This window comes from Jaculus jaculus, chromosome 17 (assembly GCF_020740685.1).
Source record: "Jaculus jaculus isolate mJacJac1 chromosome 17, mJacJac1.mat.Y.cur, whole genome shotgun sequence".
NCBI classification, from domain to species: domain Eukaryota; kingdom Metazoa; phylum Chordata; class Mammalia; order Rodentia; family Dipodidae; genus Jaculus; species Jaculus jaculus.
Genome location: NC_059118.1, coordinates 20,483,656 through 20,507,118, shown reverse-complemented (window position 1 = coordinate 20,507,118; position 23,463 = coordinate 20,483,656). Strand labels below are relative to the sequence as shown.

The following is a 23,463-nucleotide window of genomic DNA, read 5'->3' as shown; positions in this document are numbered from 1 at the left end:
AGAGCAGCGTCCGCAGGGAACAGCAGAGACGGCTGACCAGGAAGGGCGTGCAGAGGGCAGGACAGAGGGCAGCAGCTGCGGGAGCGAAGGGGAAGATGCTCTCACAGACGACGAGGGGCGGCCCCGGGCGTGCAATAAACAGCAGGGCCCAGGCAGATGCAAGTACACAGGGTCCAAGGGGGATGCACAAACCCCTCCGTTTTTGCCTGATGGGACACAGCTAGGCGTCAGGGAGCCAGTGGGGCTGGAGGATTTGGGGGGCCCCGACAGGCCTGTCCCTCCCTTCAGGCATGACTTTCAGCGGGAAATATGAAGTTAAGGCAGCGGTTGAGGCCAAGTGGGAGGGACAGAGCTGGGCAGGATTGTGGGCAGCACTGGCTGCCCATTCTAGATTGGAGGTGAGAAGTTGAGGGGACACCAGCAGCAAGGTGGTGTAACTGCCTGCATAACTGTTCAGTTGTTGGGGTGCCACTGGGTCTGCCCTTGGCCTAGTAGGGCCATTAAGAGGTGGTCAGGTTCAAGGAGACAAGGAGGCTCTACCGGTTTTAGGGTGTGTATGTGTGTCCCTACAATGCAGACCAGACTGTAATTATCTCTTCATCCGGCAGCCAATAGCAGAACACCTATCACTTATGTAAGAATTTATTTTCAGGACTGTGTTTTTACTATAGATTACGATTTAATATAATTTAATTCACATATAAAGACAATTCTGAGGACTCTCTGGATGGATATGATAATAGCCTAGGGTTAGGGGTGTAGCTGAGGTCACACTCAGGCCTGGGCAGACACCATCTTGCTCATTCCTGAGAAATACGATCTCTCTCTTTCACTCATCACTTCAAAATGCAACGGTCTCCTACAGAAGTTGCACTCCACTGAGGAATGTGGCTTCAGTTCCAGCCCCACTCGCTTCCATGTGGCCAGCAGGTTCTCTGTGAGGAGAAACAGTTCTTAAATATTACAGGAATTATCCACCCCATTTAAAATTAAAACATATGTCTACATATAAATGTACACGAGTATCACAGCAACATAATTCATGATAGTCAAACAGTGGAAACAACCCAACTGTTGGATAAACAAAATGTAGATTTGGAAATAAAAAGAAATGATCTAACACTCAAGAGCACCGAGGCAGAAGGGCTGAGTTTTAGGCCAACCTGGGCTGTGTACACAATTAAGACCCTATCTTAAAAAAATAAAATTACTGCCAGGCGTGGTGGTATACAGCTGTAATCCCAGCACTTGGGAGGCAGAGGTAGGAGGATTGCCATGAGTTTTAGGCCAGCTAGATTAGTTAAGACCCTACCTTGAAAAACTAAAATTAAATAAACTACTGGGGTTGGAGAGATGGCTTAGCCAGTAAGGTCCTTGACTGCAAAGCCAAAGGACCCAGATTCGATTCCCCAGGACCCACGTAAGCGAGATGCACAAGGTGGTGCATGTGTCTAGAGTTTGTTTGCAGTAGCTGGAGGCCTTGGTGTGCCAATTCTCTCTCTCTCTCAAATAAATAAATATTAAAAAAAAATAACAGCCGGGCGTGGTGGTGCACGCCTTTAATCCCAGCACTTGGGAGGCAGAGGTAGGAGGATCGCCATGAGTTCAAGGCCACCCTGAGACTACAGAGTTAATTCCAGGTCAGCCTGGACCAGAGTGAGACCTTACCTCAAAAAAAAAAAAAAAAAAAAAATTACTGAATGAATGAAACTTAAAACGCTGGCTATTGCTATGGAGGTCAGGATAAAAATCCACAGGTCAGTCACAGGGTTCTACTTACACTACATGCCCAGAACAGGCAAGCCTTTATTTTTTTTTTTTCCCCCCAAAGTAGGGTCTCACCCTAGCCCAGGCTGACCTGAAATTGAAATTCACTGTGTAGTCTCAGGGTGGCCTCAAACTCACAGTGATCCTCCTCCCTCTGACTTCCAAGTGCTGGGATTAAATGCATGTGTCACCACACTGTTTTTTTGTTTTGTTTTGTTTTGGCTAGGGTTTCATTCTAGCTCATGCTGTGCTGCCTCCTGTGAGTGCTGGGATTCCAGGCCTGCACCACCATGCCCTGCAGGTTTTTTGTTTTTTTGTTTTTTTTTTGAGATAAGGTCTCACTCTAGCCCAGGCTGACCTGGAATTCAATATGTAGTCTCAGGTTGGCCTTGAATTTATAGTGATCCTCTTACTTCCACCTACCCAAGTAGTGGGATTAAAGGTGTACACCACCACGCCCAGTTTAAATCTTCTAAGAGAGATAGCAGTCAAGGGGATAGGGCAGAGAGGGAATGGCTGCTAACAGTATGTATTAGGCTTCTTTCTGGGGTCAAGAAAGTGTTCTGGAATCAGAGGTGATGATTGTACAACACTGGGAATGCACCTAAAAGCCTTCTCATTATCCATCTTAAAAGGTTAAGTTTTATGAACTAATGTTATAAAAATGAAAATAGCCGGGTATGGCAGCACATTTAAATCCCAGCACTTGGGAGACAGGGAGAAGTATTGCTGTAAATTCAAGGCCAGTTTGGGCAGGAAAGAAACTCTACGTCAATAAATAAATAAATACACAGGGCCTGTCTGGAAGCTGAGCCATCTCAGAAGGGCTTATGAAGGGAATGTCCCCCCAAGTCAGTGGCAACCCACAACTAGAACCCCCTTTTAGCCTCTGCTGTTGTGTTGGATCCTGGGGGAGGGGGCAGCAGTACAGAATCACAGGAGGTTTCCCTTATTAAAACAAGGAGCGCACTGCGTCAGGGAGGGGAGAGCAGAGCATGGACTCGAGAGCCGGATCCAGGAGGCCAGGGAGGACCAGTGCCTCGGGAGGCCTCTTGTCTCAGCAGCTACTGTCACACCCGTCCCCGAGCCCTGCGGGGCGGGGGCAGAAGGACTAGCGGCTCCCCCACGAAAGGACTCTGCACGTTCCTGAAGTGAGTCAGACATGTGTCTAATTTTAGAGTTCACTCGTATGCCATCCGAGGGCGTCCTTAACTACTTGGAACAAGAAACAAACGTGACTGTGTCTGAAAGGCCTCAACATACGTCAACACGGCAGAGCCGGCTGCACGCAAGTCCTAGGGGAGGAGGGACGCCTGCAGGCCCACGGGACTCACCGAGGAAGTAGCTCATCATCTGTGGGGTGTGGTGTGGGGTCGGGGCGATCCGCAGGAGCTCCTCCCCCCGAGGCACAGTGGGGTAATTGATGGCTTGCACGTAGATGTTATGCCTGCCCATAAGTTCGTCGCAGACTTCGGTGTTTTTAGCAGCATCCGCAACCTAAGGTCCAGGACAGCAGGGTGCAGGGTCAGCGGAGGACACGCTACCGCTTGGTGGAGACGGTCAAGACCGCGGCGCCCCGGGCTCGGGCTGAGGCGAGCCTGCGGGACGTGGGGCTGCTGAGCACGGTCTCAGCACCTGCGACCGGGGGGCCGGGCGCACAGGCCGCTGCTCATGCTAACTCAACTCTCGCCACCGGGACGTCCGTCTGCGCGGGGAAGGACAAGGTCTATCGGAAAGCTACACTCGAGAGCTGGTCAAGTTCAGGCTTGGGGAGTTTTCCAGACACGAGCTCTGTCTTTGCCCTGTTAAGACCTGGTCTCCGGGAAGGTCTGGCCCCGCCTGCTGGGTTCAGAGGCCTTAGGCCCAAGCCCAGTTTTAGGCAGGTGGATCCACAATACCCGAAGGGAGCCCTCTGGGATGCCAATCACACCCAGGCCATTACCCGCACGGGGATGATGTGGCTGGGGCAGTGGACCACCGGGAGGCCGGCGTCCATCAGCATCTGCCGCATGAGCTTGACGTTGCGCTGGTGCTGACGGCGAAGCACCCGGCCCTCGGCGCTCTTCAGGATCCGCACGGACTCCAGGGCCCCGGCGAGCAGCATGGGGGGCAGGGAGGTGGTGAAGATGAAACCCGCGGCGTAGGAGCGCACGGTGTCAATCAGGGAACTCGTGCTGGCGATGTAGCCGCCCACACAGCCGAAGGCTTTGCCTAGAAGGAAACAGCGAGACCCGTTATCGACAGGGCCTCAAGGCATTTACCTTGTCTGCTCCTTATCCCCTTGCTTAGACCAGAAGGAAGGCTTAGCAATTAAGGCTCCTGCCTGAGAAGAAGCCAAAGGACCCAGGTTCGATTCCCCAGGACCCACGTGAGCCAGATGCACCAGGTGGCACATGTTTCTGGAGTTCATTTGCAGTGGCTGAAGGCCCTGGCGCACCCATTCTCTCTCTCTCTCTCTGCCTCATTCTGTCAAGTAAATAAATAAATAAATTTTGGGGGGGGTGAACAAAGAAAGGGCTGGAGAGATGGCTTAGCGGTTAAGGCATTTGCCTGCAAAGCCAAAGGATCCTGGTTTGACTCTCCAGGACCCATGTAAGCCAGATGCACAAGGGGCAGCATGTATCTGGAGTTCGTTTACAGAGGCTAGAGGTCCTGGAGTGCCCAATCTCTCTCTCTGTCTCTGTGTCTTTCTCCCTCTCAGATAAATAAATAAATAAATTTTATAAGAAATAAAAATACAAAAGAAGGAAAAAGCTGAAGAATGCTGTGAAAGGTCTTGCGCAATAACATGGCCAAGAATGTGGGACTCCACAATTGACAGATCATCCTCCCATAATACATGTTCACTTTGAAACTAATGTTACAGTAAAGAAGTTTTAACTAAGGCAAATGGAAATAGTACTTTAATTTTCCATGTCTATGATGAAATTAATGTGCTTTAAAATGCGTATTTATCACCGGAATTCTGAAATTAAATTTTGAATAAGGGACTGGAGAAATGGCTCAGCTCAGCAGTTAAGGCGCTTGCCTGCAAAGCCTATGAACCTGAGTTTGATACCCCAGAACCTACACAAAGCTAGATGCACAAAATGGCTCATGCAGCAGAGGAGTTTGTTTGCAGCGGGTAGAAGCCCTGGTGAGCCCATTCTCTCTATCAAATAATAAATAAAAATTTTAAATAGCTGGGCGTAGTAGTGCACGCCTTCAATCCCAGCACTCAGGAGACAGAGGTAGGAGGATCACTTTGAGTTCAAGGCCACCTTGGGACTACAGGGTGAATTCCAGGTCAGCCTGAGCTAGAGTGAGACCCTACCTCAGAAAATCAAAAAAATAAAAAAATGAAATAAACCAGCTAATTGCTGGAAGTGATTTCAAATTTAGAAATCAATTTAACAGTTGACGGAATATTCCTTCTCTGCAATGTCTGGAAGTAGAAGCAGTTTATGAGGAGTTTCTACAAGTACTTTTAAATATAGCAAACATGTTCAACTTAAAATATGAACAATTCAGGCTGGAGAGATGGCTTAGCGGTTAAGACGTTTGCCTGCAAAGCCAAAGGATCCGGTTCAATTCTCCAGGACCCACATAAGCCAGATATACGAGGGCATGGAGTTCGTTTGTAGTGGCTGGAGGCCCCTGGCGCACCCATTCTCTCTCTCTCATCCTCCTTCTCTCTCAAATAAATAAATAAAGTATATAATTTAAAAAAATGAACAACTCAAATGGGTGTGGTGGTGCACGTCTTTAATCCCAGTGCCAGGGAGGCAGAGGTAGGAGGATTGCCATGAGTTCAAGGCCAGCCTGAGACTACATAGTGAATTCCAGGTCAGCCTGGGCTAGAGTGAAACCCTACCTCAAAAAACAAACAAAAAACAACAAAACCTCTTGTCAATTTTAGTTTGCTTTGCTTTGGTCTTTGAGTGATCATCACCCACCAGTTACTGTGAGGGTGTTTATTCCATATGAACATTGTTTCATGTTTGTTTGGGAAAATGCAACTAAACATTTCACTGTACCAGCCTGGAAAAAATAAAAAAAGCACAATTCTATTGCTTTGTCTTGCTTATACTCATTCAATCATTTACTTTTACATTACAAAAAAAATGCAGGGCTGGAGAGATGGCTTAGCAGTTAAGTTCTTGCCTGTGAACCCTAAGGACCCCGGTTCCAGGCTGCATTCCCCAGGACCCATGCTAGCCAGATGCACAAGGGGCGCATGCATCTGGAGTTCGTTGGGTCTCTCTCTGTTGCTCTCAAATAATTAAATAAAAATTAAAAAAAATACTTAAAATAATGCGGGTCTTCAGAGCCAGCGTCAGGGAGTAGTCCAGCTAAAAGGGACCAAGCAGCCTCTCCTTGCCTGTCTGACAATCACCTGCCTCTCCCACCAGGCCCACAGCCTTGCCATCCAGCAAAGCTTCCTTTCTCCTCTCCTGTGCTCATGGAATGGATGTGAATTGTGGATGTTACCCTGGAGGCTGCAAAGGCGCCCAGCAAAGGCATGCACTGCAGTGCTCTGGCCTGAGTTACTTCCTACTTAAGCAAAAGCAAAACTCTGACAATTAGCATGTGCCAGATAAAGGCAAATACTCAAATCCTGTTATGTTGATTTAGGACCAGCTTGTTTTTCATTTCTATTGAGTCTCTTGTTTAATCTGCATCTCAATTTTCAGGATTAAGAACCCAGAAGAGTTCTCAGAGTCCTTGACATTATGTTCTATAGTTAACATTTTTGCTTACCCACAAAAGGGTTGGGTGGGTTCAAATTCCAACAGTGGAAAATTTCTCCCTCCTGCCCTTTCCACCTCACTGTGACCATACTCCAGTCAGCCCGCATCATACACTAGAACTTAGCATGTGAACAAGCAATTTCCTCCTGGCATGAATCCACACCGAGGACCTTGGGTTCCTGAGCCTGCACAAGGCTCTCACTCCTCTGGAAAGGGCAACAGGCTGCTCTCTCCTCTCTCTCTCTCTTTTGAAAATGTTTTGTTTTTATTTATTTATTTGAGGGGGAGAGAGAGAGAGAACACGTCAGGGCTTCCAGCCACTGCAAGCAAACTCCAGATGCGTGTGCCCCCTTGTGCATCTGGCTAACGTGGGTCCTGGGGAATCGAACCTGGGTCCTTTGGCTTTGCAGGCAAGTGCCTTAACCTCTAAGCCATCTCTCCAGCCCTACTCTCTTCTTTTGAGTGTTCTTGACTGTAATGATTTATATGCAGCTCATTTATATACAAAAATTCTGATATAGCAGGGTATGGTGGCACACACCTTTAATCCCAGCACTCGTGAGGTAGAGGTAGGAGGATCGCTGTGAGTTCAAGGCCACCCTGAGACTACAGAGTAAATTCCAGGTCAGCCTGGGCTAGAGTAAGACCCTACCTCGAAACACCCCCACAAAAAAAAAAACTGTGATATAGGTCAGGCATAGTGGAGCACCCCTTTAATCCCAGCACTCAGGGAGGCTAAGGTAGGAGGATTGCTGTGAATTTGAGGCCAGTCTGAGAATACACAGTGAATTCAAAGTCAGCCTAGACTACAGCAAGACCCTACCTCAAAAACAACAACAAAAGGATTGGAGAGATAGATGGTTTAGCAGTTAAGACACTTTGCCTGTGAAGCATAAGGACCAGTCCAGGTTTGATTCCCCAGGACCCATGTAAGCCAGGTGCACAAGGGGGCGCATGCATCTGGAATTTGTTTGCAGTGGCTAAATGTCCCAGAGAGCCCATTATGTTTCTATCTGCCTCTTCCTCCCTTCAAATAAATAAATGTGAATTATTTTTTTTCTTAAATCTGATATAGATCCCATTGCTATATCCATTCAAAACTATTTCCATGAAAAAACTGAGGTGTGGGGAGGTCAATTATCAACTCAAAGTCATCCAGTTGGCGAGGCAGCAGGACTCCAGAGTCGTCTTTTTTTTGTTTGTTTGTTTGTTTGAGGTAGGGTCTCACTGTGGCTCAGGCTGACCTGGAATTCACTATGGAGTCTCAGGGTGGCCTCGAACTCACAGTGATCCTCCTACCTCTGCCTCCTGAGTGCTGGGATTAAAGACGTGTGCCACCACGCCCAGCTCCAGAGTCATCTTTTTTTTTTTTAAACATTTTTAAAAACTTTTTATTTATTTATTTATTTATTTATTTATTTATTTATTTATTTGAGAGCAACAGACACAGAGAGAAAGGCAGATAGAGGGAGAGAGAGAATGGGCGCGCCAGGGCTTCCAGCCTCTGCAAACGAACTCCAGACGCGTGCGCCCCCTTGTGCATCTGGCTAACGTGGGACCTGGGGAACCGAGCCTCGAACCAGGGTCCTTAGGCTTCACAGGCAAGCGCTTAACCACTAAGCCATCTCTCCAGCCCCAGAGTCATCTTTTTTTAACAAATATTTTTATTTGTTTATTTGCAAGCGGAAGGGAAGGATGAAAGAACGGGCGTGCCAGGGCCTTGATCACTGCAAAGGCACTCCCGATACATGCATCACTTGGTGCATCTGGCTTACATGGGTCCTGGGGAATAGAGCCCAGACCATCAGGCTTTGCAAGCAAGTGCCTTTAATTACTGAGCCATCTCTTCAGGCCCTCAGAGTCTACTTCTAACCATGAGGATATGACCTGTGCATGTGGAGGAACAGAGGCAGTAAGTCAGGGGATCTGGAATATTCTCCTATGGTAGTCACAGATGCACTATTTTATACTGATTTGCAGAAAAGCACTGGAATCTTTTCTTCTTCTTTTTTTTTTTTTGGTTGTTTGTTTTGTTTTTTTGAGGTAGGGTCTAGTTCTAGCCCAGGGTGACCTGGAATTCACTCTGTAGTCTCAGGATGGCCTCGAACTCATGGTGATCCTCCTACCTCTGCCTCCTGAGTGCTGGGATTAAAGGCGTGCACCACCATGCCTGGCTCTTTTCTTCTTCATGTAGAGGTTCAGAGAGTAAATCCTTTTGTCACAGTAAGAACCACAAGTATGTTTGGAATGAACTCAAATGGCAATAAAAGTTATTTCTGTCATATGGCTATGGGAGTCTTAGAGTCCCCATGGTCCCAGGGATTCTGCTAAGTTGAGCTACCACTCAGGACCAACAACAACAACAATAACCCCAAACTAGAGCCGGGTGTGGTGGCACACGCCTTTAATCCCAGCACTCAGAAGGCAGAGGTAGGAGGATTGCCGTGAGTTCAAGGCCACCCTGAGACTCCATAGTGAATTCCAGATCAGCCTGGCCTACAGTGAGACCCTACCTCGAAAAACCAAAAAAAATAAAAATAAAATAAATAACCCAAAGCTAGGAGTGGCAGTACATGTTAATAACTCCAGCACCAAAGAGGCTGAGGCAAGAGAACTGCTAGCTTGGGTTACAGAGCAACTTCTAGGTCTGCCAGGACTACAGTGAGAACCTGCCTCAAAAAACCAGGGTAGAGATGGCTCAGTGGTTAAAGTGCTTGCCTTCAAAGCCTAACGACCTGAGTTTGATTCCCCAGTAGCCACATAAAGCCAGATGCATACAGTGGCACATGACTCTGGAGTTCACATGCAGCAGCTAGAGGACCAGATGCACCCAAACCTCTCCCTCCCCCTCTGCTGAGTGGTACACACCTTTCATCCCAGTACTTGGGAGGCAGAGGTAGGAGGATCACTATGAATTGTGAGGCTACCATGAGACTACATAGTGAATTCCAGATCAGCCTGGGCTAGAGTGAGAGCCTACCTCAAAAACAAAAAACAAAACAAAACAAAAAACCATGTTCACCCCAAAGAACAACAGTGTAGGCTTTGCATGCTATCACCCCGTCTTTTCACCTGGCACCAGGTAGACTTGTTAGTGTCTGGCCTTGCTAGGGTAATGTAAGTTCAGTGTAGATGGCAGCATGTAAAAGCAGACCTACCAAGTGTTCCAGAAATGATGTCCATCTTTGGCATGACTCCATCCCGATCACCAATCCCTCCGCCTCGAGCCCCATACAGCCCCACGGCATGGACCTCATCCACAAAGGTGATTGCTCCAAACTCATGGGCCACATCACAGAGCTCTTCCAGTGGGCACACTGCCCCTGAGGAAAGACCAGAAACTGCTTTGAAGAAGTCATCACTTGAGAAATCTCAGAAATGGTGGTTAGAGGAAAAACAGTAACCTACACTCTGAAGTCTGATTTTTAAAATTGGGAAGAAAATGAACTTCTTCCAATTTCTATCTTACCTTGGGAGTTGTAGAGCCTAGCAAAAGCCAGAGCAGAAAACTCACATTCACCCATAGTTATATAAGGTAACAAACACAGGTCCCAGAAGAGAGTAAAGAAAACCAAAATACAAAGCCAACACACCTCGATTTCTTGTGTGTGTGTGGGAGTGGGGATAAGACCAGAACCTAATAGGTGCTAAGCACAAGTTCTATAACTGAGCTACATCCCCAGCTCCCACACACCCTGATTTTAAAAAAAAAAATATATATATATATATTTTTTGAGAGAGAAGAGGCAGAGAGAGAGACAGAGAAAGAATGAGTGTGTCACTGCAAATGAACTCCAGATGCATATGCCACCTTGTACACCTGGCTTACATGGGCCCTGGGAATCAAACCTGGGTCCTTTGGCTTTGTAGGCAAGTTCCTTAAGCACTAAGCCATCTCTCCAGCCCACACCATGCTTTTTAAAAGTTCAAGCCTATTTTTATTTTCTGGCTCCAGGTATCAGATCAGCCTGTGCTTAGACTTACCATCCATTGAATGGACAGTTTCAAATGCAACGATCTTGGGGACTGAGGGGTCAGATCGTTGCAGCAGTTCTCGGAGATGGCTGACATCGTTGTGGCGGAAGATATACTTTGGCACTCCACTGTTCCGAATCCCTTGAATCATGGAGGCGTGGTTCCCAGCATCAGAGTAAATCTCACAGCCTGATGTGATACAAATGCCTCTTATTACCTTCTGTATCAAAGACAACTTATATCCTAGACAGGCAATTTACCTGAAAATAATGGCTTGTAAATGTTCACTGGGCTGGGTGCAGTGGTGCATGCCTTTAATCCCAGTGTTCAGGAGACCAAGGTAAGAGGATCGCCATGAGTTCGAGGCCACCCTGATTCTACATACATAGTGAATTCCAGGTAAGCCTGAGCTAGAGGGAGACCCTACCTTGAAAAAACAAAATAAAACAAAACAAACAAACAAAAGTGTTCATTAGGAAAAAGATACTGTGTTTCAGTATTTTTTCTGTATAGTAACTCGCTAGTATTTGTCCTTTGGGAAGATCTAAAGATATAGCAAACACCGAGGAGGCTGGGGATAAAGCTCACTGGTAGACACATGCTTAGCATCTTAGCATGCCAAGGCTCTTGTCTCCATTCCCATCACTAAAACAAAAGCTGGGGGCTGCAGAGATGGCTTAGCAGTTAAGGTGCTTGCCTGCAAAGCCAAAGGATCCTGGTTCGATTCTCCAGGACCCATGTAAAGCAGATGCACAAGGGGGCTCATGCATCTGGAGTTCGATTGCAGTGACTGAAGGCCCTGTGCCCTCTCTCTCTCTCAAATAAATAAATAAAATATATTTAAAAAAAATAAGCTGGGCATGGTGGCACACTAGCTTAAGGATGTGATGCTTCCTGCTTGACTCCTCCCTGGAGCTCCCACAGCGCAGTCAGCACCTCCGCTCAAGAAGACACGCTGCCTGAGAGCACTGTCAATCTCAACTGAGTTTTCGGGAGGTCTTCTCTGCTGCCAGTATTCTCGTTACTATGAAGAAACCCAAAGCACTCCAAGGCACTGGTACCAGGCTTCCTTACCTGGCATCATCTTAGCCAGGGTAAAGAGGGTGGAGTCATTGGCCACAAAGCACGAGGAAAACAGGAGAGCTGCATCTTTCCCATGGAGGTCTGCCAGCTCCTGCTCCAGGTCCACATGAAATTTACTAGTTCCAGAAATATTTCTAGTACCACCTGCTCCAGCACCATGTTGTTTCAAAGTCTCCCTGGTTTAAAAAAAAAAAAAAAAGTTAAAAATAAAGCTCTGAGGTCATGTTGCTCGGTTTGTCATGTGCCCACCCAGCATGCCGAAGCCCAGGCCCAGGACCCCCCCCACTCCCCCCGCACCACAGCAGCCAGGTGTGTGGTGCGCGCACTCATCCCGGAACGCAGGCGGGAGCAGGAGTATCAGAAGTTCAAGTGCACTGTGATGGCTCAAAACACCATGTAAATAGGCCTTCTTTCCAGAACCCTGGAGACCAAAACTCTGATCTGATGTAGCACTGTGAAATCTAGGGCCATAAAGCTCTACTGACTTCAACCTCCTATTAGGTGGGGGGAAGGATCTTCCTTGAATGAAGACATCTCTAGACATCATTAAGAATAAGTGTTCACACCTTTAATCCCAGCACTCGGGAGGCAGAGGTAGGAGGATTGCTATGAGTTCAAGGCCACCCTGAGATGACAGAGTTAATTCCAGGTCAGCCTGGCCTACCTCAAAAAACTGAAAAAAAAAAAAAAAAAGAGTAAGTGTTCAAGCCAGGCATGGTGGTGCATGCCTTTAATCCCAGCACTCGGGAGGTAGAGGTAGGAGGATCACCATGGGTTCGAGGCCACCCTGAGACTACAGAGTGAATTCCAGGTCAGCCTGGGCTAGAGCAAGACCTTACCTCAAAAAACCAAAAATTACAAAAGAATAAGTATTCATACCAGGGGTAGTGTCACACACCTTTAATCCTAGCACTCAGGAGGCAGAGGCAGGAGATTGCTGTGAGTTCAAGGCCACCCTGAGACTACACAGTGAATTCCAAGTCAGCCTGAGCTAGAGTGAGACCCTACCTCGGGAAAAAAAAAAAAAAAAAAAAGAGTAAGTGTTCATGGGCCGAGGAGATGGCTCAGCAGTTCAAGGTGCTTGCTTGAAGAGCCCCCTGAGTCCAACTCCTCAGCCACCCACACACAGAAAGCCATTTGTAGCACATTTGTAGCACATGCACACACGCATTTGTGTGCACAAATAAACAAAAACATTTTTTTTTATAAATGAGGATTTGGCTGGGCATGGTGGCACACGCCTTTAATCCCAGCACTCAGGAGGCAGAGGTAGGAGGATTGCCGTGAGTTCGAGGCCATCCTGAGACTACATAGTGAATTCCAGGTCAGCCTGAACCAGAGTGAGACCCTACCTTGAAAAACCAAAAAAATAAAATAAAATAAAAAGCATTCAATTAAGAGTCACTAAGTAGTATTAAGAGATTAATCTACACTAAGGCTTCTTTTCTCTGAGAGACTTTGTTCTTCCTAATACTATGTTAAGAGAAAACAAACTCTAGAGAGGCTACAAACCAGATGTTAGGACAAACGTCTATCACTCAACCTCACGCGGGACTCTCTAGGCAAGCCTCCCGGAGGACTCGTATAGCAATTCTCCCAAGCACTGCCAGCATGTGATCCTCCCTGAAGGATAATGAGGGAGCTACCATCCTTTTGAACACGTCCATCAACTACCTGCACATTAGAGTTCCACAGAAAGTAATGGGTAGATTGTCAAAGGTTAAGAATAGTGTTCCGGTATGGCACACTTTTTCTTAAGAGATTCAACTTACAAACAAACCATGCCAGACAATGCCAGTGGTATCTGAAAGCTGATGGCTACTTACACAACTGCCCCACACACGCGCGGGTGGCGACTCATGCCTAGGTAGTCGTTACTGCACCAGACCGACACCTGCTTCTTGGTGATGAGGGAATCTGAGTAGTCATCTGCCATGGGGAAGATGTGTGCCCGCCGGTTGACAGTTTTAAAAACTCGGTAGGTATGGTCACTTTTTTTCTCATCAATTTTTTTCTCAAAGAAGCGATCATACTGAAAAGTGGAAACAGCTAGAAAACAAACAAACAAAAAAAGATAGCATAAACTTTCAGCAGAACATATGGGTTTTGGGGAAGGGCAGACCTGAGTTCAAATCCAAGCCTGGCAACTTTACAGCACTGGAGATTCTGGACCAGTTACTTTTTTATTTATTTTTTATTTATTTGAGAGTGACAGAGAAAGAGAGAGAGAATGGGCGCGCCAGGGCCTCCAGCCACTGCAAATGAACTCCAGACGCGTGCGCCCCTTGTGCATCTGACTAATGTGGGTCCTGGGGAATCGAGCCTTGTGGCCCTTAGGCTTCACAGGCAAGTGCTTAACTGCTAAGCCATCTCTCCAGCTTTTCTTTTTTGTTGTTGTTGTTTAATGAAAGAGAAAGAGCAAGATAGAGAGAAAACTGGCCCACCAGGGCCCAGCCACTGCCATCAAACTCCAGATGTTGGTGCCACCTTGTGCACATGCACGACCTTGAGGGTGCGCCACCGTCTGCCGCTGGGATGTGGGGAGTTGAACATGGGTTCTTAAGCTTCACAGGCAAGCACCTTAACTGCTAAGCCATCTCTCCAGCCCTGGACTACTCTTACTGTGAGAGGTAAGTAAGACTGCCTATGTCAAGTGTTAAAAGAGAAGATAGCCACCCTGAGACTACACAGTGAATTCCAGGTCAGCCTGGGTTAGAGAGAGACCCTACCTCAAAAAAAAAAAGACAGACAGAGAGAGAGAGGGAGGGAGGGAGGGAGGGAAGGCCGATAGCACTGCAGCGCTGTGGCCACTAAGACCAAGAGCACATGCTCAAGCAAGGGACATGGTTCTCAACTCTTACCACCCCACCCCGTTTTGTTTAATCAGATACACATTTGGTAATACTCTGCACCTGGTGGACAAGAATGACACTTACACTTTGGCAAGTTATCCTGAAGCAGATGAGACACTCTTTGTGGCCTTTGCTTCCGCATGATATCCTGGAAGTTCTTCAGCAACCCACTTGGATCCTCTCCATCAGTCTTCACATTGATCACACTGGGGTTCACTGAGGTTTGAGCAACCTCTGGAACAAAAATAATAAGAGGCAAATGGGGTGGGCATTCTATTTGGAGTTCACAACACCTAGGCATGACGTCAAAAATGGCATGTTGGGGGCTGGAGAAATGGCTTAGCCGTTAAGGCACTTGCCTGCAAAGCCAAAGGACCCGGGATGGACAGATGGCTTAGCGGTTAAGCGCTTGCCTGTGGAGCCTAAGGATCCCGGTTCGAGGCTCAATTCCCCAGGACCCACGTTAGCCAGATGTACAAGGGGGCACACACGTCTGGAGTTCGTTTGCAGTGGCTAGAAGCCCTGGTGCGCCCATTCTCTCTCTCTCTCCTTCTCTGTCGCTCTCAAATAAATAAAAAATAAAAACCAAAGGACCCAGGTTCGATTCCCCAGGATCCATATAAGCCCAAGGTGGTACATGCATCTGGAGTTCATTCGCAGTGAATGGAGGCCCTGGCATGCCCATTCTCTCTCTCTACCTGCCTATTTCTCTCTCTCAAAATAAAAAAAATAAAATTAAATTAAGAAAAAATAAGGCATATTGGACTAATGATATGGTTCTGTGGTTAAAGACTCTTGCTTGCAAAGCCTGCTAGCCCAGGTTTGATTCTCTAAGACCCACATAAAGCCAGATGCACAAGGTGGTGCATTCATCTGGAGTTTGTCTGCACCAGGAGGAGGCCCTGGAGTGCCTACTCTGTCTATTTTCTCCTCTCAAATAAATAAATAAAAATATTTTTAAATGGTTTATTGCAGTTGGGCATGTTAACATGCACCTTTAATCCTAGCACTCAGGAGGCTGAGGTAGGAGGATCGCTGTGAGTTCAAGACCACCCTGAGACTACATAGTGAGTTCCAAGTCATCTTCGACTACAGTGAAACCCTACCTCAAAAAACCAAAATAAACAAAGAAAAATTTAAAAAAAAAATCCTTAGAAGTCCTAGAACCAGTACTTAATGCAGCAATACCAGTTTCCTATCGTCTATCATCCCAAAGGGTAGGCAGGACCACAGAGACAAAGGACAGTTGGCATCAGCTCAAGACTCCAGGTTATTTTCAGAAATTAAGTGGTTACTTGGAGAGCTGACCACACCCTACAAACTCATCAGAAAGAAAGTCCCACATTTTGCAATACAGTCCTCACCGTCTAGCTTGAAGACCTACCTCCTTGAAGGAGGAAGGTGTTTACACAAATACTGACCTACTACTTACTAGCTTATCCATAAACCCGAGGGGTCCCTGAATCCAAAAGAAGCTGCTCACTCTTCCCAGCCTCGTGTCGCATGCGTTACCTTTCCTCACGGCGTGCATTTCCTGCACGTCCTCCTGAAGCGCCAGGCTAGCCTTGCGGAAGACGCTGCTGCCTGTCTGGCTCATCTGCGCTGCCAGGAAAGGGCACTTGCTTGCAGAGCCCTGGCTTGTGGCAGGTGAGGGGTGTCCAGACGGAAGCTGTGTGCCATCTGGAGTCTGCTGGGATCCATCAGGAGTCTGCTGGCCCACGGCTTTGGCAGTTTTCTCTTCTGAGGAAGGAAGTGGAAAGAGTGAGCCATCAGATCTGCTTGCACAGCACACAAGCAAACCACTGAATTAAAAAACATAAACTTGAGCCGGGCGTGGTGGCGCACGCCTTTAATCCCAGCACTCGGGAGGCAGAGGTAGGAGGATCACCATGAGTTCGAGGCCACCCTGAGACTACACAGTGAATTCCAGGTCAGCCTGGGCTACAGTGAGACCCTACCTCGAAAAATAAAAATAAATAAATAAATAAATAAACATATGCATATACATATACATATACATATATATATATATATATATATATATATATATATATATATATATATATTTGCAAGCAGAGAGATAAGAGAGAGAGGGAGGGAGAAAGAGAGAGAGAAAGAGAAAGAAAATGGGCACGCCAGGGTCTCCAGCCCTGACAATGAACTCCAGATACATGTGCCACTATGTACCTGGCTTTACATGGGTACTAGGGAATGGAACCCAGCTCGTCAGGCATTGCAGGCAAGTACCTTAACCACTGAACCATCTCTCCAGCCCTGGTTTTTTTTTTTTTTTTTTTTTTTTTTAGTTTTTCCAGGTAGGGTTTCACTCTGGCCCAGGCTGACCTGGAATTCACTATGTAGTCTCAGGGTGGCCTTGAATGCATGGTGATCCTTCTACTTCTGCTTCCTAAGTGCTGGGATTAAAGGCATCCACCACCACACATGGCTTTTTTTTTTTAAACTGCTTCAAAGATAAACTTTATATTTACTCTAGACCGCAATACAGATTTAAGCTTATTTTATTAGGCTTTGCTGATCTGTCTCACTACAAAACAGTGCTCCTCTAAAGTGGTTCATTGGCACATTCTAGCTCCTCTCAAATCCACAGTACTTATTATTTTTTTGTTTTGTTTTGTTTTTTCGAGGTAAGGTCCCACTGTAGCCCAGGCGGACCTGGAAATCACTCTGTATTCTTAGGGTGGCCTCAAACTCACAGCAATCCTCCTACTTCTGCCTCCTGAGTGCTGGGATTAAAGGCGTGCGCCACCACACTTGGCTTTTTAAAAAATTTATTTATTTATTTATTTATTTGGGAGAGAGAAAAAGAGGCAGAAAGAAAATGGGTATGCCAGGGCCTCCAGCCACTGCAAATGAACTCCTGAGGCATGTGCCCCCTTGTGCTTCTGGCTTACGTTTTTTTCTTTTTCTTTTTTCTTATTAAAAATTATTTATTTATTTACTTATTTGAGAGACAGAAAGATCAAGCCCACAGTACTTCTTATAAATCCAAAATGGGATCATATGCTAGTTTTAGACAAACAAGCGAATGTCATCATTTGTTGGTTTGAGACACAGTCTTGCTACATAGCCCATGCTGGCCTTGAACTGGCCATCTTCCTTTCTCAGCCTCATAGCTGCTAGGGTTCTAAGTGTGTGCTACCACTGACTGTGGTGGCTCATGTCTTTAATCCTAGTACTTGGGAGGCAGAGGTAGGAAGATTGCCGTGAGTTCGAGGCCACCCTGAGACTACATAGTGAGTTCCAGGTCGCCCTGTGCTACAGTGAGATCTTACCTCAGAAAACAACAATAACAACAAAAAAACCGGGGATGGAGAGATGGCTTAGTGGTTAAAGCACTTGCCTACAAAGCCAAAGGACCCAGGTTCAATTCCCTAGTGCCCACATAAAGTCAGATGCACAAGGTGGCACATGCATTTGGAGTTCATTTGCAGTGGCTAGAGGCTCTGGTATACCCATTCTCGTCTCTGAAATAAATAATTTTTATAAAAAGAAAAAAGCCAGGTGTGGTGGCACATGCCTTTAAACCCAGCACTCAGGAGGCAGAGGTAGGAGGATCGCCGTGAGTTCGAGGTCACCCTGAGACTACATAGTGAATTCCAGGTCAGCCTCAGCTAGAATGAGACATCACCTCGAAAAGCCAAAAAAAAAAAAAAAAATCAAAAAGAAAGAAAGAAATTCGACTAGATCTTTAAATTGCTGTCTAATAAGAGTGCAAACTATTAGTATGTAAGAAAAAACCCACAGGCAGATCACAGAGCTCATCTACTTTCTCGTGTAAGTTCATCAGAGAAGGCTGCTGACGAGAGAGATGACTGGTAGTCGTGTTTCTAGCTGCAGTGAGTTCCCTCTCCCCTTGAGCAAACTGATTCACCTGCCTTCTAGAAAGGTCTTTGTTCATTATTTTGGAATGCCTGTGAGTCACTGGCTAGCCTTTTGCACAATTTAGATAAGGGGCCACAACACAATTTTCATTTCATTTTTCTAAAAAGAAAAGCCAAAAGTTATTTCATTCATTTAAAAAGCAATTGAAAGTCTACTCTGGACAAGGGAAAAGAACCTTGTATTTAAGATAGGAACATTACAAACACCTCTGAGAAAAACCACCGGGGGCTGGAGATGCAGCTCGGTTGGCAGAGAGCCTGCTCAGCATGCGTGAAGCCCCGAGTCCCACCCCCAGCACATCAACTGGGTATGACGGCACATGTCTGCAACCCTGGCACTTGGGAGGGAGAGGAAGAACCAGCAGTTCAAGGTCTTCTTCATGGCATATAGCACAATGTGGTTTGTACCTAGCCTGGGATATATGAGACTCTATCTCAAAAAACAAAAACAGAGCTGGGGAGATGGCTCAGTGGTTAAGGTGCTTGCCTGTGAAGCTTAAGGACCCAGGTTCAGTTCCCAGCACCCACATAAGCCAGATACACAAGGTGGTACATACATCTGGCATTACTTTGTAGTGGCTGGAGGCCGTGACATGCCCATTCTCTATCTGCCTCATTTTCTACTAAGTAAATAAACATTTTTTAAACATTTTGTTTATTTATTTTAGAGTGACAGATAGAAAGAGAAAGGTAGAGAAAGAGAGAGAGGGTAGGTGTGCCAGGGCCTCCAGTAGCTGCAAATGAACTCCAGACGCATGTGCCCCTTGTGTATCTGGCTCACATGGGTCCTGAGGAATTGAGTCTTGAACCAGGGTCCTTAGGCTTCACAAGCAAGCACCTAACCATTAAGCCATCTCTCCAGCCCATAAGTAAATAAATATTTTTAAAGAAATTAACAAAACAGGGCTGGAGAGATGGCTTAGCGGTTAAGATGCTTGCCTGCAAAGCCAAAGGACCTCACTTCGATTCCCCAGGACCCACATAAGCCAGATGCACAAGGTGGCACATGTGTCTGGAGTTCGTTTGCAGTGGCTGAAGGCCCTGGTGTACCCATTCTCCCTTTCTCTCACTCTCTCTCTCAAATAAATAAATAAAAACAAATTACTAAGAAAAAACAGCCGGAAATGATAGTACATGCCTTTAATCCTAGCACTCGGGATGCAGTTAGGAGGATTGCTGTGAGTTTGAGGCCACCCTGAGACTACATAGTGAATTCCAGGTCAGCCTGGGCTAGAGTAAGACCATACCTTGGAAAAAAACAAATAAATTAAAAAAGCAGAGCTGGCTCAGCAGTTGTTTGCTTGCAAAGACACCTGCTTGCAAAGCTGCCAGCCTGGGTTCAATTCTCCAGTACCCACATAAAGCCAGATGCACAAAGTGTTGCATGCAGCTGGAGTTTGTCTGCTGTAGCAAGAGGTCCTCGAGTGTCTGTGCCCATATGCTCATTCTCTGTCACATGTGCAAATAAATTAAAGCTTAAAAAAAAACAAGGGAAAGGAAGGGAGGAGGGTACTGAATAGGTTGATATTGTATACATGTAAGTACAATGATTGAGATGGGGAGGTAATATGATAGAAAATGGAATTTCAAAGGGGAAAGTGTGTGTGTGTGGGGAATTACCATGGGATATTTTTTTATAATTATGGAAAATGCTAATAAAAATTAAAAAAAACAAAAACAAAGGGCTGGAGAGATGGTTCAGTGGTTAAGGCACTTGCCTGCAAAGCCTAAAGATCCCAGTTCAATTCCCCAGTACCCACGTAAGCCAGATCCACAAGGAGGCACATGCATCTGGAGTTCATTTTCTCTCTCTCAAGTAAATAAATAAAATATTTAAAAAAAAAAAAAGTCAGGCATGACGGTGCACGCCTTTAGTCCCAGCCCTTGGGAGGCAGAAGTAGGAGGATCGCCATGAGTTTGAGGCCAGCTTGAGACTACATAGTGAATTCCAGGTCAGCCTGGGCTAGAACGAGACCCTACCTTGAAAACTAAAGCAAAAAAATCCCAACTCGGGCTGGAGAGATGGTTTAGTGGTTAAGGCGCTTGCCTGTGAAGCCTAAGGACTAGGTTTGGTTTCCTAGAATCCATACAATGCAGATGCACATGGTGACATATGCCTCTGGAGTTCATTTGTAGTGGCTAAAGGCCCTGATGTGCCTATTTTCTCTCTCCCCATTTCTCAAATAAATGAAAATAAAATGTTAAAAAAGAAAACCAACTATCTCCTGAAAATAAATCTTATAAAGGATGAAGGCCTTCCCACTTAATGGTTAAAAATAAAATTAAATTAAATACTTTTGTTACAGGTATACACCTAGAGAACACACCTAAGTGAGGCGTACACTGTGAAATGTTTGCTAGGGTAAGTGGAATCCGAAAAACCTCCTCTCATGGTGATACCAGACTGAGATAACTCAACTCTGACGTGTTCATTAAAACAAAACAGATCAGGGCTGGAGAGATGGCTTAGCAGTTAAGGCGCATGCTTGCCTGCAAAGACAAAGGACCCAGGTTCACCTCCTTGGGACCCATGTAAGCACAAGGTGGCGCATGAGTCTGGAGTTCATTTGTAGTGGCTGGAGGCCCTGACATGCCCATTCTCTATTTGCCTTTCTCTCTCTCTCCCAAATTAAAAGGAAATACAGAAACAGAATAGCATGAAAAATATATAAATTGACCTTTAAAAAAACCCAAAATATATCAAACTTATAGAGGAGAGAGACCTATTTATTGAAAAATAACTGACACTTATATCAGGCACCTCAAGCAGTCAAACTGATAAGACACAAAAAGTACGCATAGTAGTTAGCAGGTGCCAGAGGAGGGAAAAATGAAAGCTAATGTTTAATGGTAGAGTTTCAGTTTGGGAAGATGGGGAAAGTTCTGGAGTTGGTGGTGGCTGCACATCACTGTGAATGTAATGTATTTTGAGGCTGGGGATATGGATCGGTGGGTAGAGGCGGTACTTCCTTACAAAGCATGCTGGCCCGGGTTTAATTCCCTGATACCCACATATAGCCAAATGGAACACTTTATGTAATGTGCATTTTTGCTACATATGCATAGTAAATAAATAAATAAATAAGCAAACTGTTTAACAAGAAAAAAAAAAAATCACAGCCAGCTCTGTGAGCTTGAGCTGGTAATCTCAGCACTGAGAAGGCAGGAGGAGGAGGATCATGACTTTGAGGCCAACTGGGGCTGCATAGTGAGTTCCAGGCTAGTCTAGACTATATAGCAAGATCCTGTCTCAAAGCACAAAACAGACCCCCCCCAAAAAAAAGAACCCTAGTATTTTAAAAGCTGAAGTCCGAATATTTGAGGGAAAGGTTGGAGTAGAACATTGCAATACACAGAGGAAACACAATAACCCCAACAGACAGTGGCATGCAATCCTGAACCGTATGCTCTTGTGCTTTTCAAACCAGGAACACAAAATGTGTCTCCTCCTGGGTCAGGGCACCAGTTTCTCAAGGTAATTCCCTCCCAGAGTTGAGCCTCCTCCCCACCTCCTCACGTGGCCCTCTGCTTCCCATCCAACGAAGGGACCACACACCACCTTTGGCCACCCATACTCACTCTCGCTGGACGGAGGGGTTTCTTTGATCTGCTGGCTGTGTGCCGCTGAGGTGGACAGGGCCCGAGGGGCTGGTTTGGCCCCAACTTCCATCATCTTGGGGCAGTTTTGGGCATAGAACAACAGAGATTTGCCAGCCTTCTGCAGGAAGGCCTGAGGGACTCGGGATAAGAATGGGCAGCGGCGTACAACAGTCTCCATGTCTGGAAAATGTGCTGGCTCCTGTGAAAGAACTGACGGTTGAGGGGTGATGTCAACACTTGTTAATAACCAGATAAATATACCGCACGGCGACTGGGTTTGGGTATCACTTGCAGTTTACAACAAGGGTACCCTGGGATACAAACACATCTCGCTCAAAAAAAAAAAAAATCTATCCTAGTACTCGGGAGGAAGAGGTAGGAGGATGGCTGTGGGTTCGAGGCCTGCCTGGGACTGCAGAGTGAGATTACCTCGAAGAAGCCAAAGGCGGTTAAGGCACTTGACTGCAAAGCCAAAGGACTCAGGTTTGATTTCCCAGAACCCACATAAGCCGGCCGCACAAGGTGTTGCGTGCATCTGGAGTTCATTTGCAGAAGCTAAAAGGCCCTATCACACCTATTCTCTCTATCTGCCTCTCTTTCTCTCTCAAATAAGCACAATAAAATAATTAAAAAAAATAAAGACATCACTGACATAGGACTCCTGGCAAAAGTGGTGGCCACGCTCTACCCAGGTGACCAACTTCACAAAAGACAATAAATACTAACAAGTCATAACCACGGGGGGGTGGAAGGATGAAGGACAGGCCAGGAACAGATGGAGGAGTCCAGAAGCTCCTTACAGGAGACGTAAGGTAGACATCGCCAGCACACACCCTGGGGGAGCAGACAGCCTAGGGAAAAAGTCCCTGACATCTCCCCAGACAGGGAAGACTTCCGGATCCAGAGGGATCCAAGCCAAGACCAGGGTCCCCGAGGCAAGGATTTTCCCAGAGGTCATGCCCGCAGCGCAGAGAGAACTTAGAAGGGGACAGAGGGCAGGGTAAAGGTGCAAAGGGACAGCGCCCTGGATCTGACATTTGGACGGTGACAGGGGTGGTAACAGTCGAGGAAGAGCTGGGTCTGGTGGAGAGGGGGCCCGTGGGGAGTGTGGAAAGTTGGGGAGGGGGTGGTGGTCCCAGGTTCCCTGGGGGTCGAAGGCTCGAGAATGGAATGGGTAAGATGGGAGTTCTGCAAGCTGCCTGTCAATCGCCGAATGCCGGGAGGTGGGGACGGGATGGGAGAATCCGAGGCGTCCGCACGGACAGGCACGGGAGAAGGAGGAGAAGGAGGAGGAGGAGGAGGAGGAGGAGGATGGACGCGAAGCCAAAGTGGCGGGGCGCTGGGGGATGGGGTGCCGGTGGCCGGGGAGCGCTGCGGGGGGGGGCGGAGCCGGGGCTCCCTGCACCACCCGAGCGCGGGCCCCTCACCTGCGCGGGCTCACGACGGCCGGGCGGCGGAGGAGGACACTCGAGCCGAGAGGCGCAGACGAGCCGTTGCCCTTGTCCGCGAGCAGCTCCAGGCCGCGACCGCCGTCGCCCTAATATACAGCGGGAG

General features: G+C 46.9%; 1 protein-coding gene across 1 annotated transcript; it reads right to left on the bottom strand.

Annotated features, from left to right (window-relative positions):
• Positions 1-626: 626 nt before the first annotated feature.
• On the bottom strand, positions 627-23,463 carry Alas1 (5'-aminolevulinate synthase 1). Its single transcript, XM_004664313.2, has 11 exons — positions 23,337-23,463; positions 21,889-22,119; positions 15,920-16,147; positions 14,492-14,641; positions 13,382-13,604; positions 11,547-11,731; positions 10,482-10,661; positions 9,656-9,820; positions 3,710-3,978; positions 3,102-3,264; positions 627-935 (listed from the first exon to the last, which is right to left on the bottom strand). Exons 2-11 carry the CDS (start codon positions 22,085-22,087, stop codon positions 775-777), a joined length of 1,923 nt encoding a protein of 640 aa, XP_004664370.1. The 5' UTR covers positions 22,088-22,119; positions 23,337-23,463; the 3' UTR covers positions 627-774.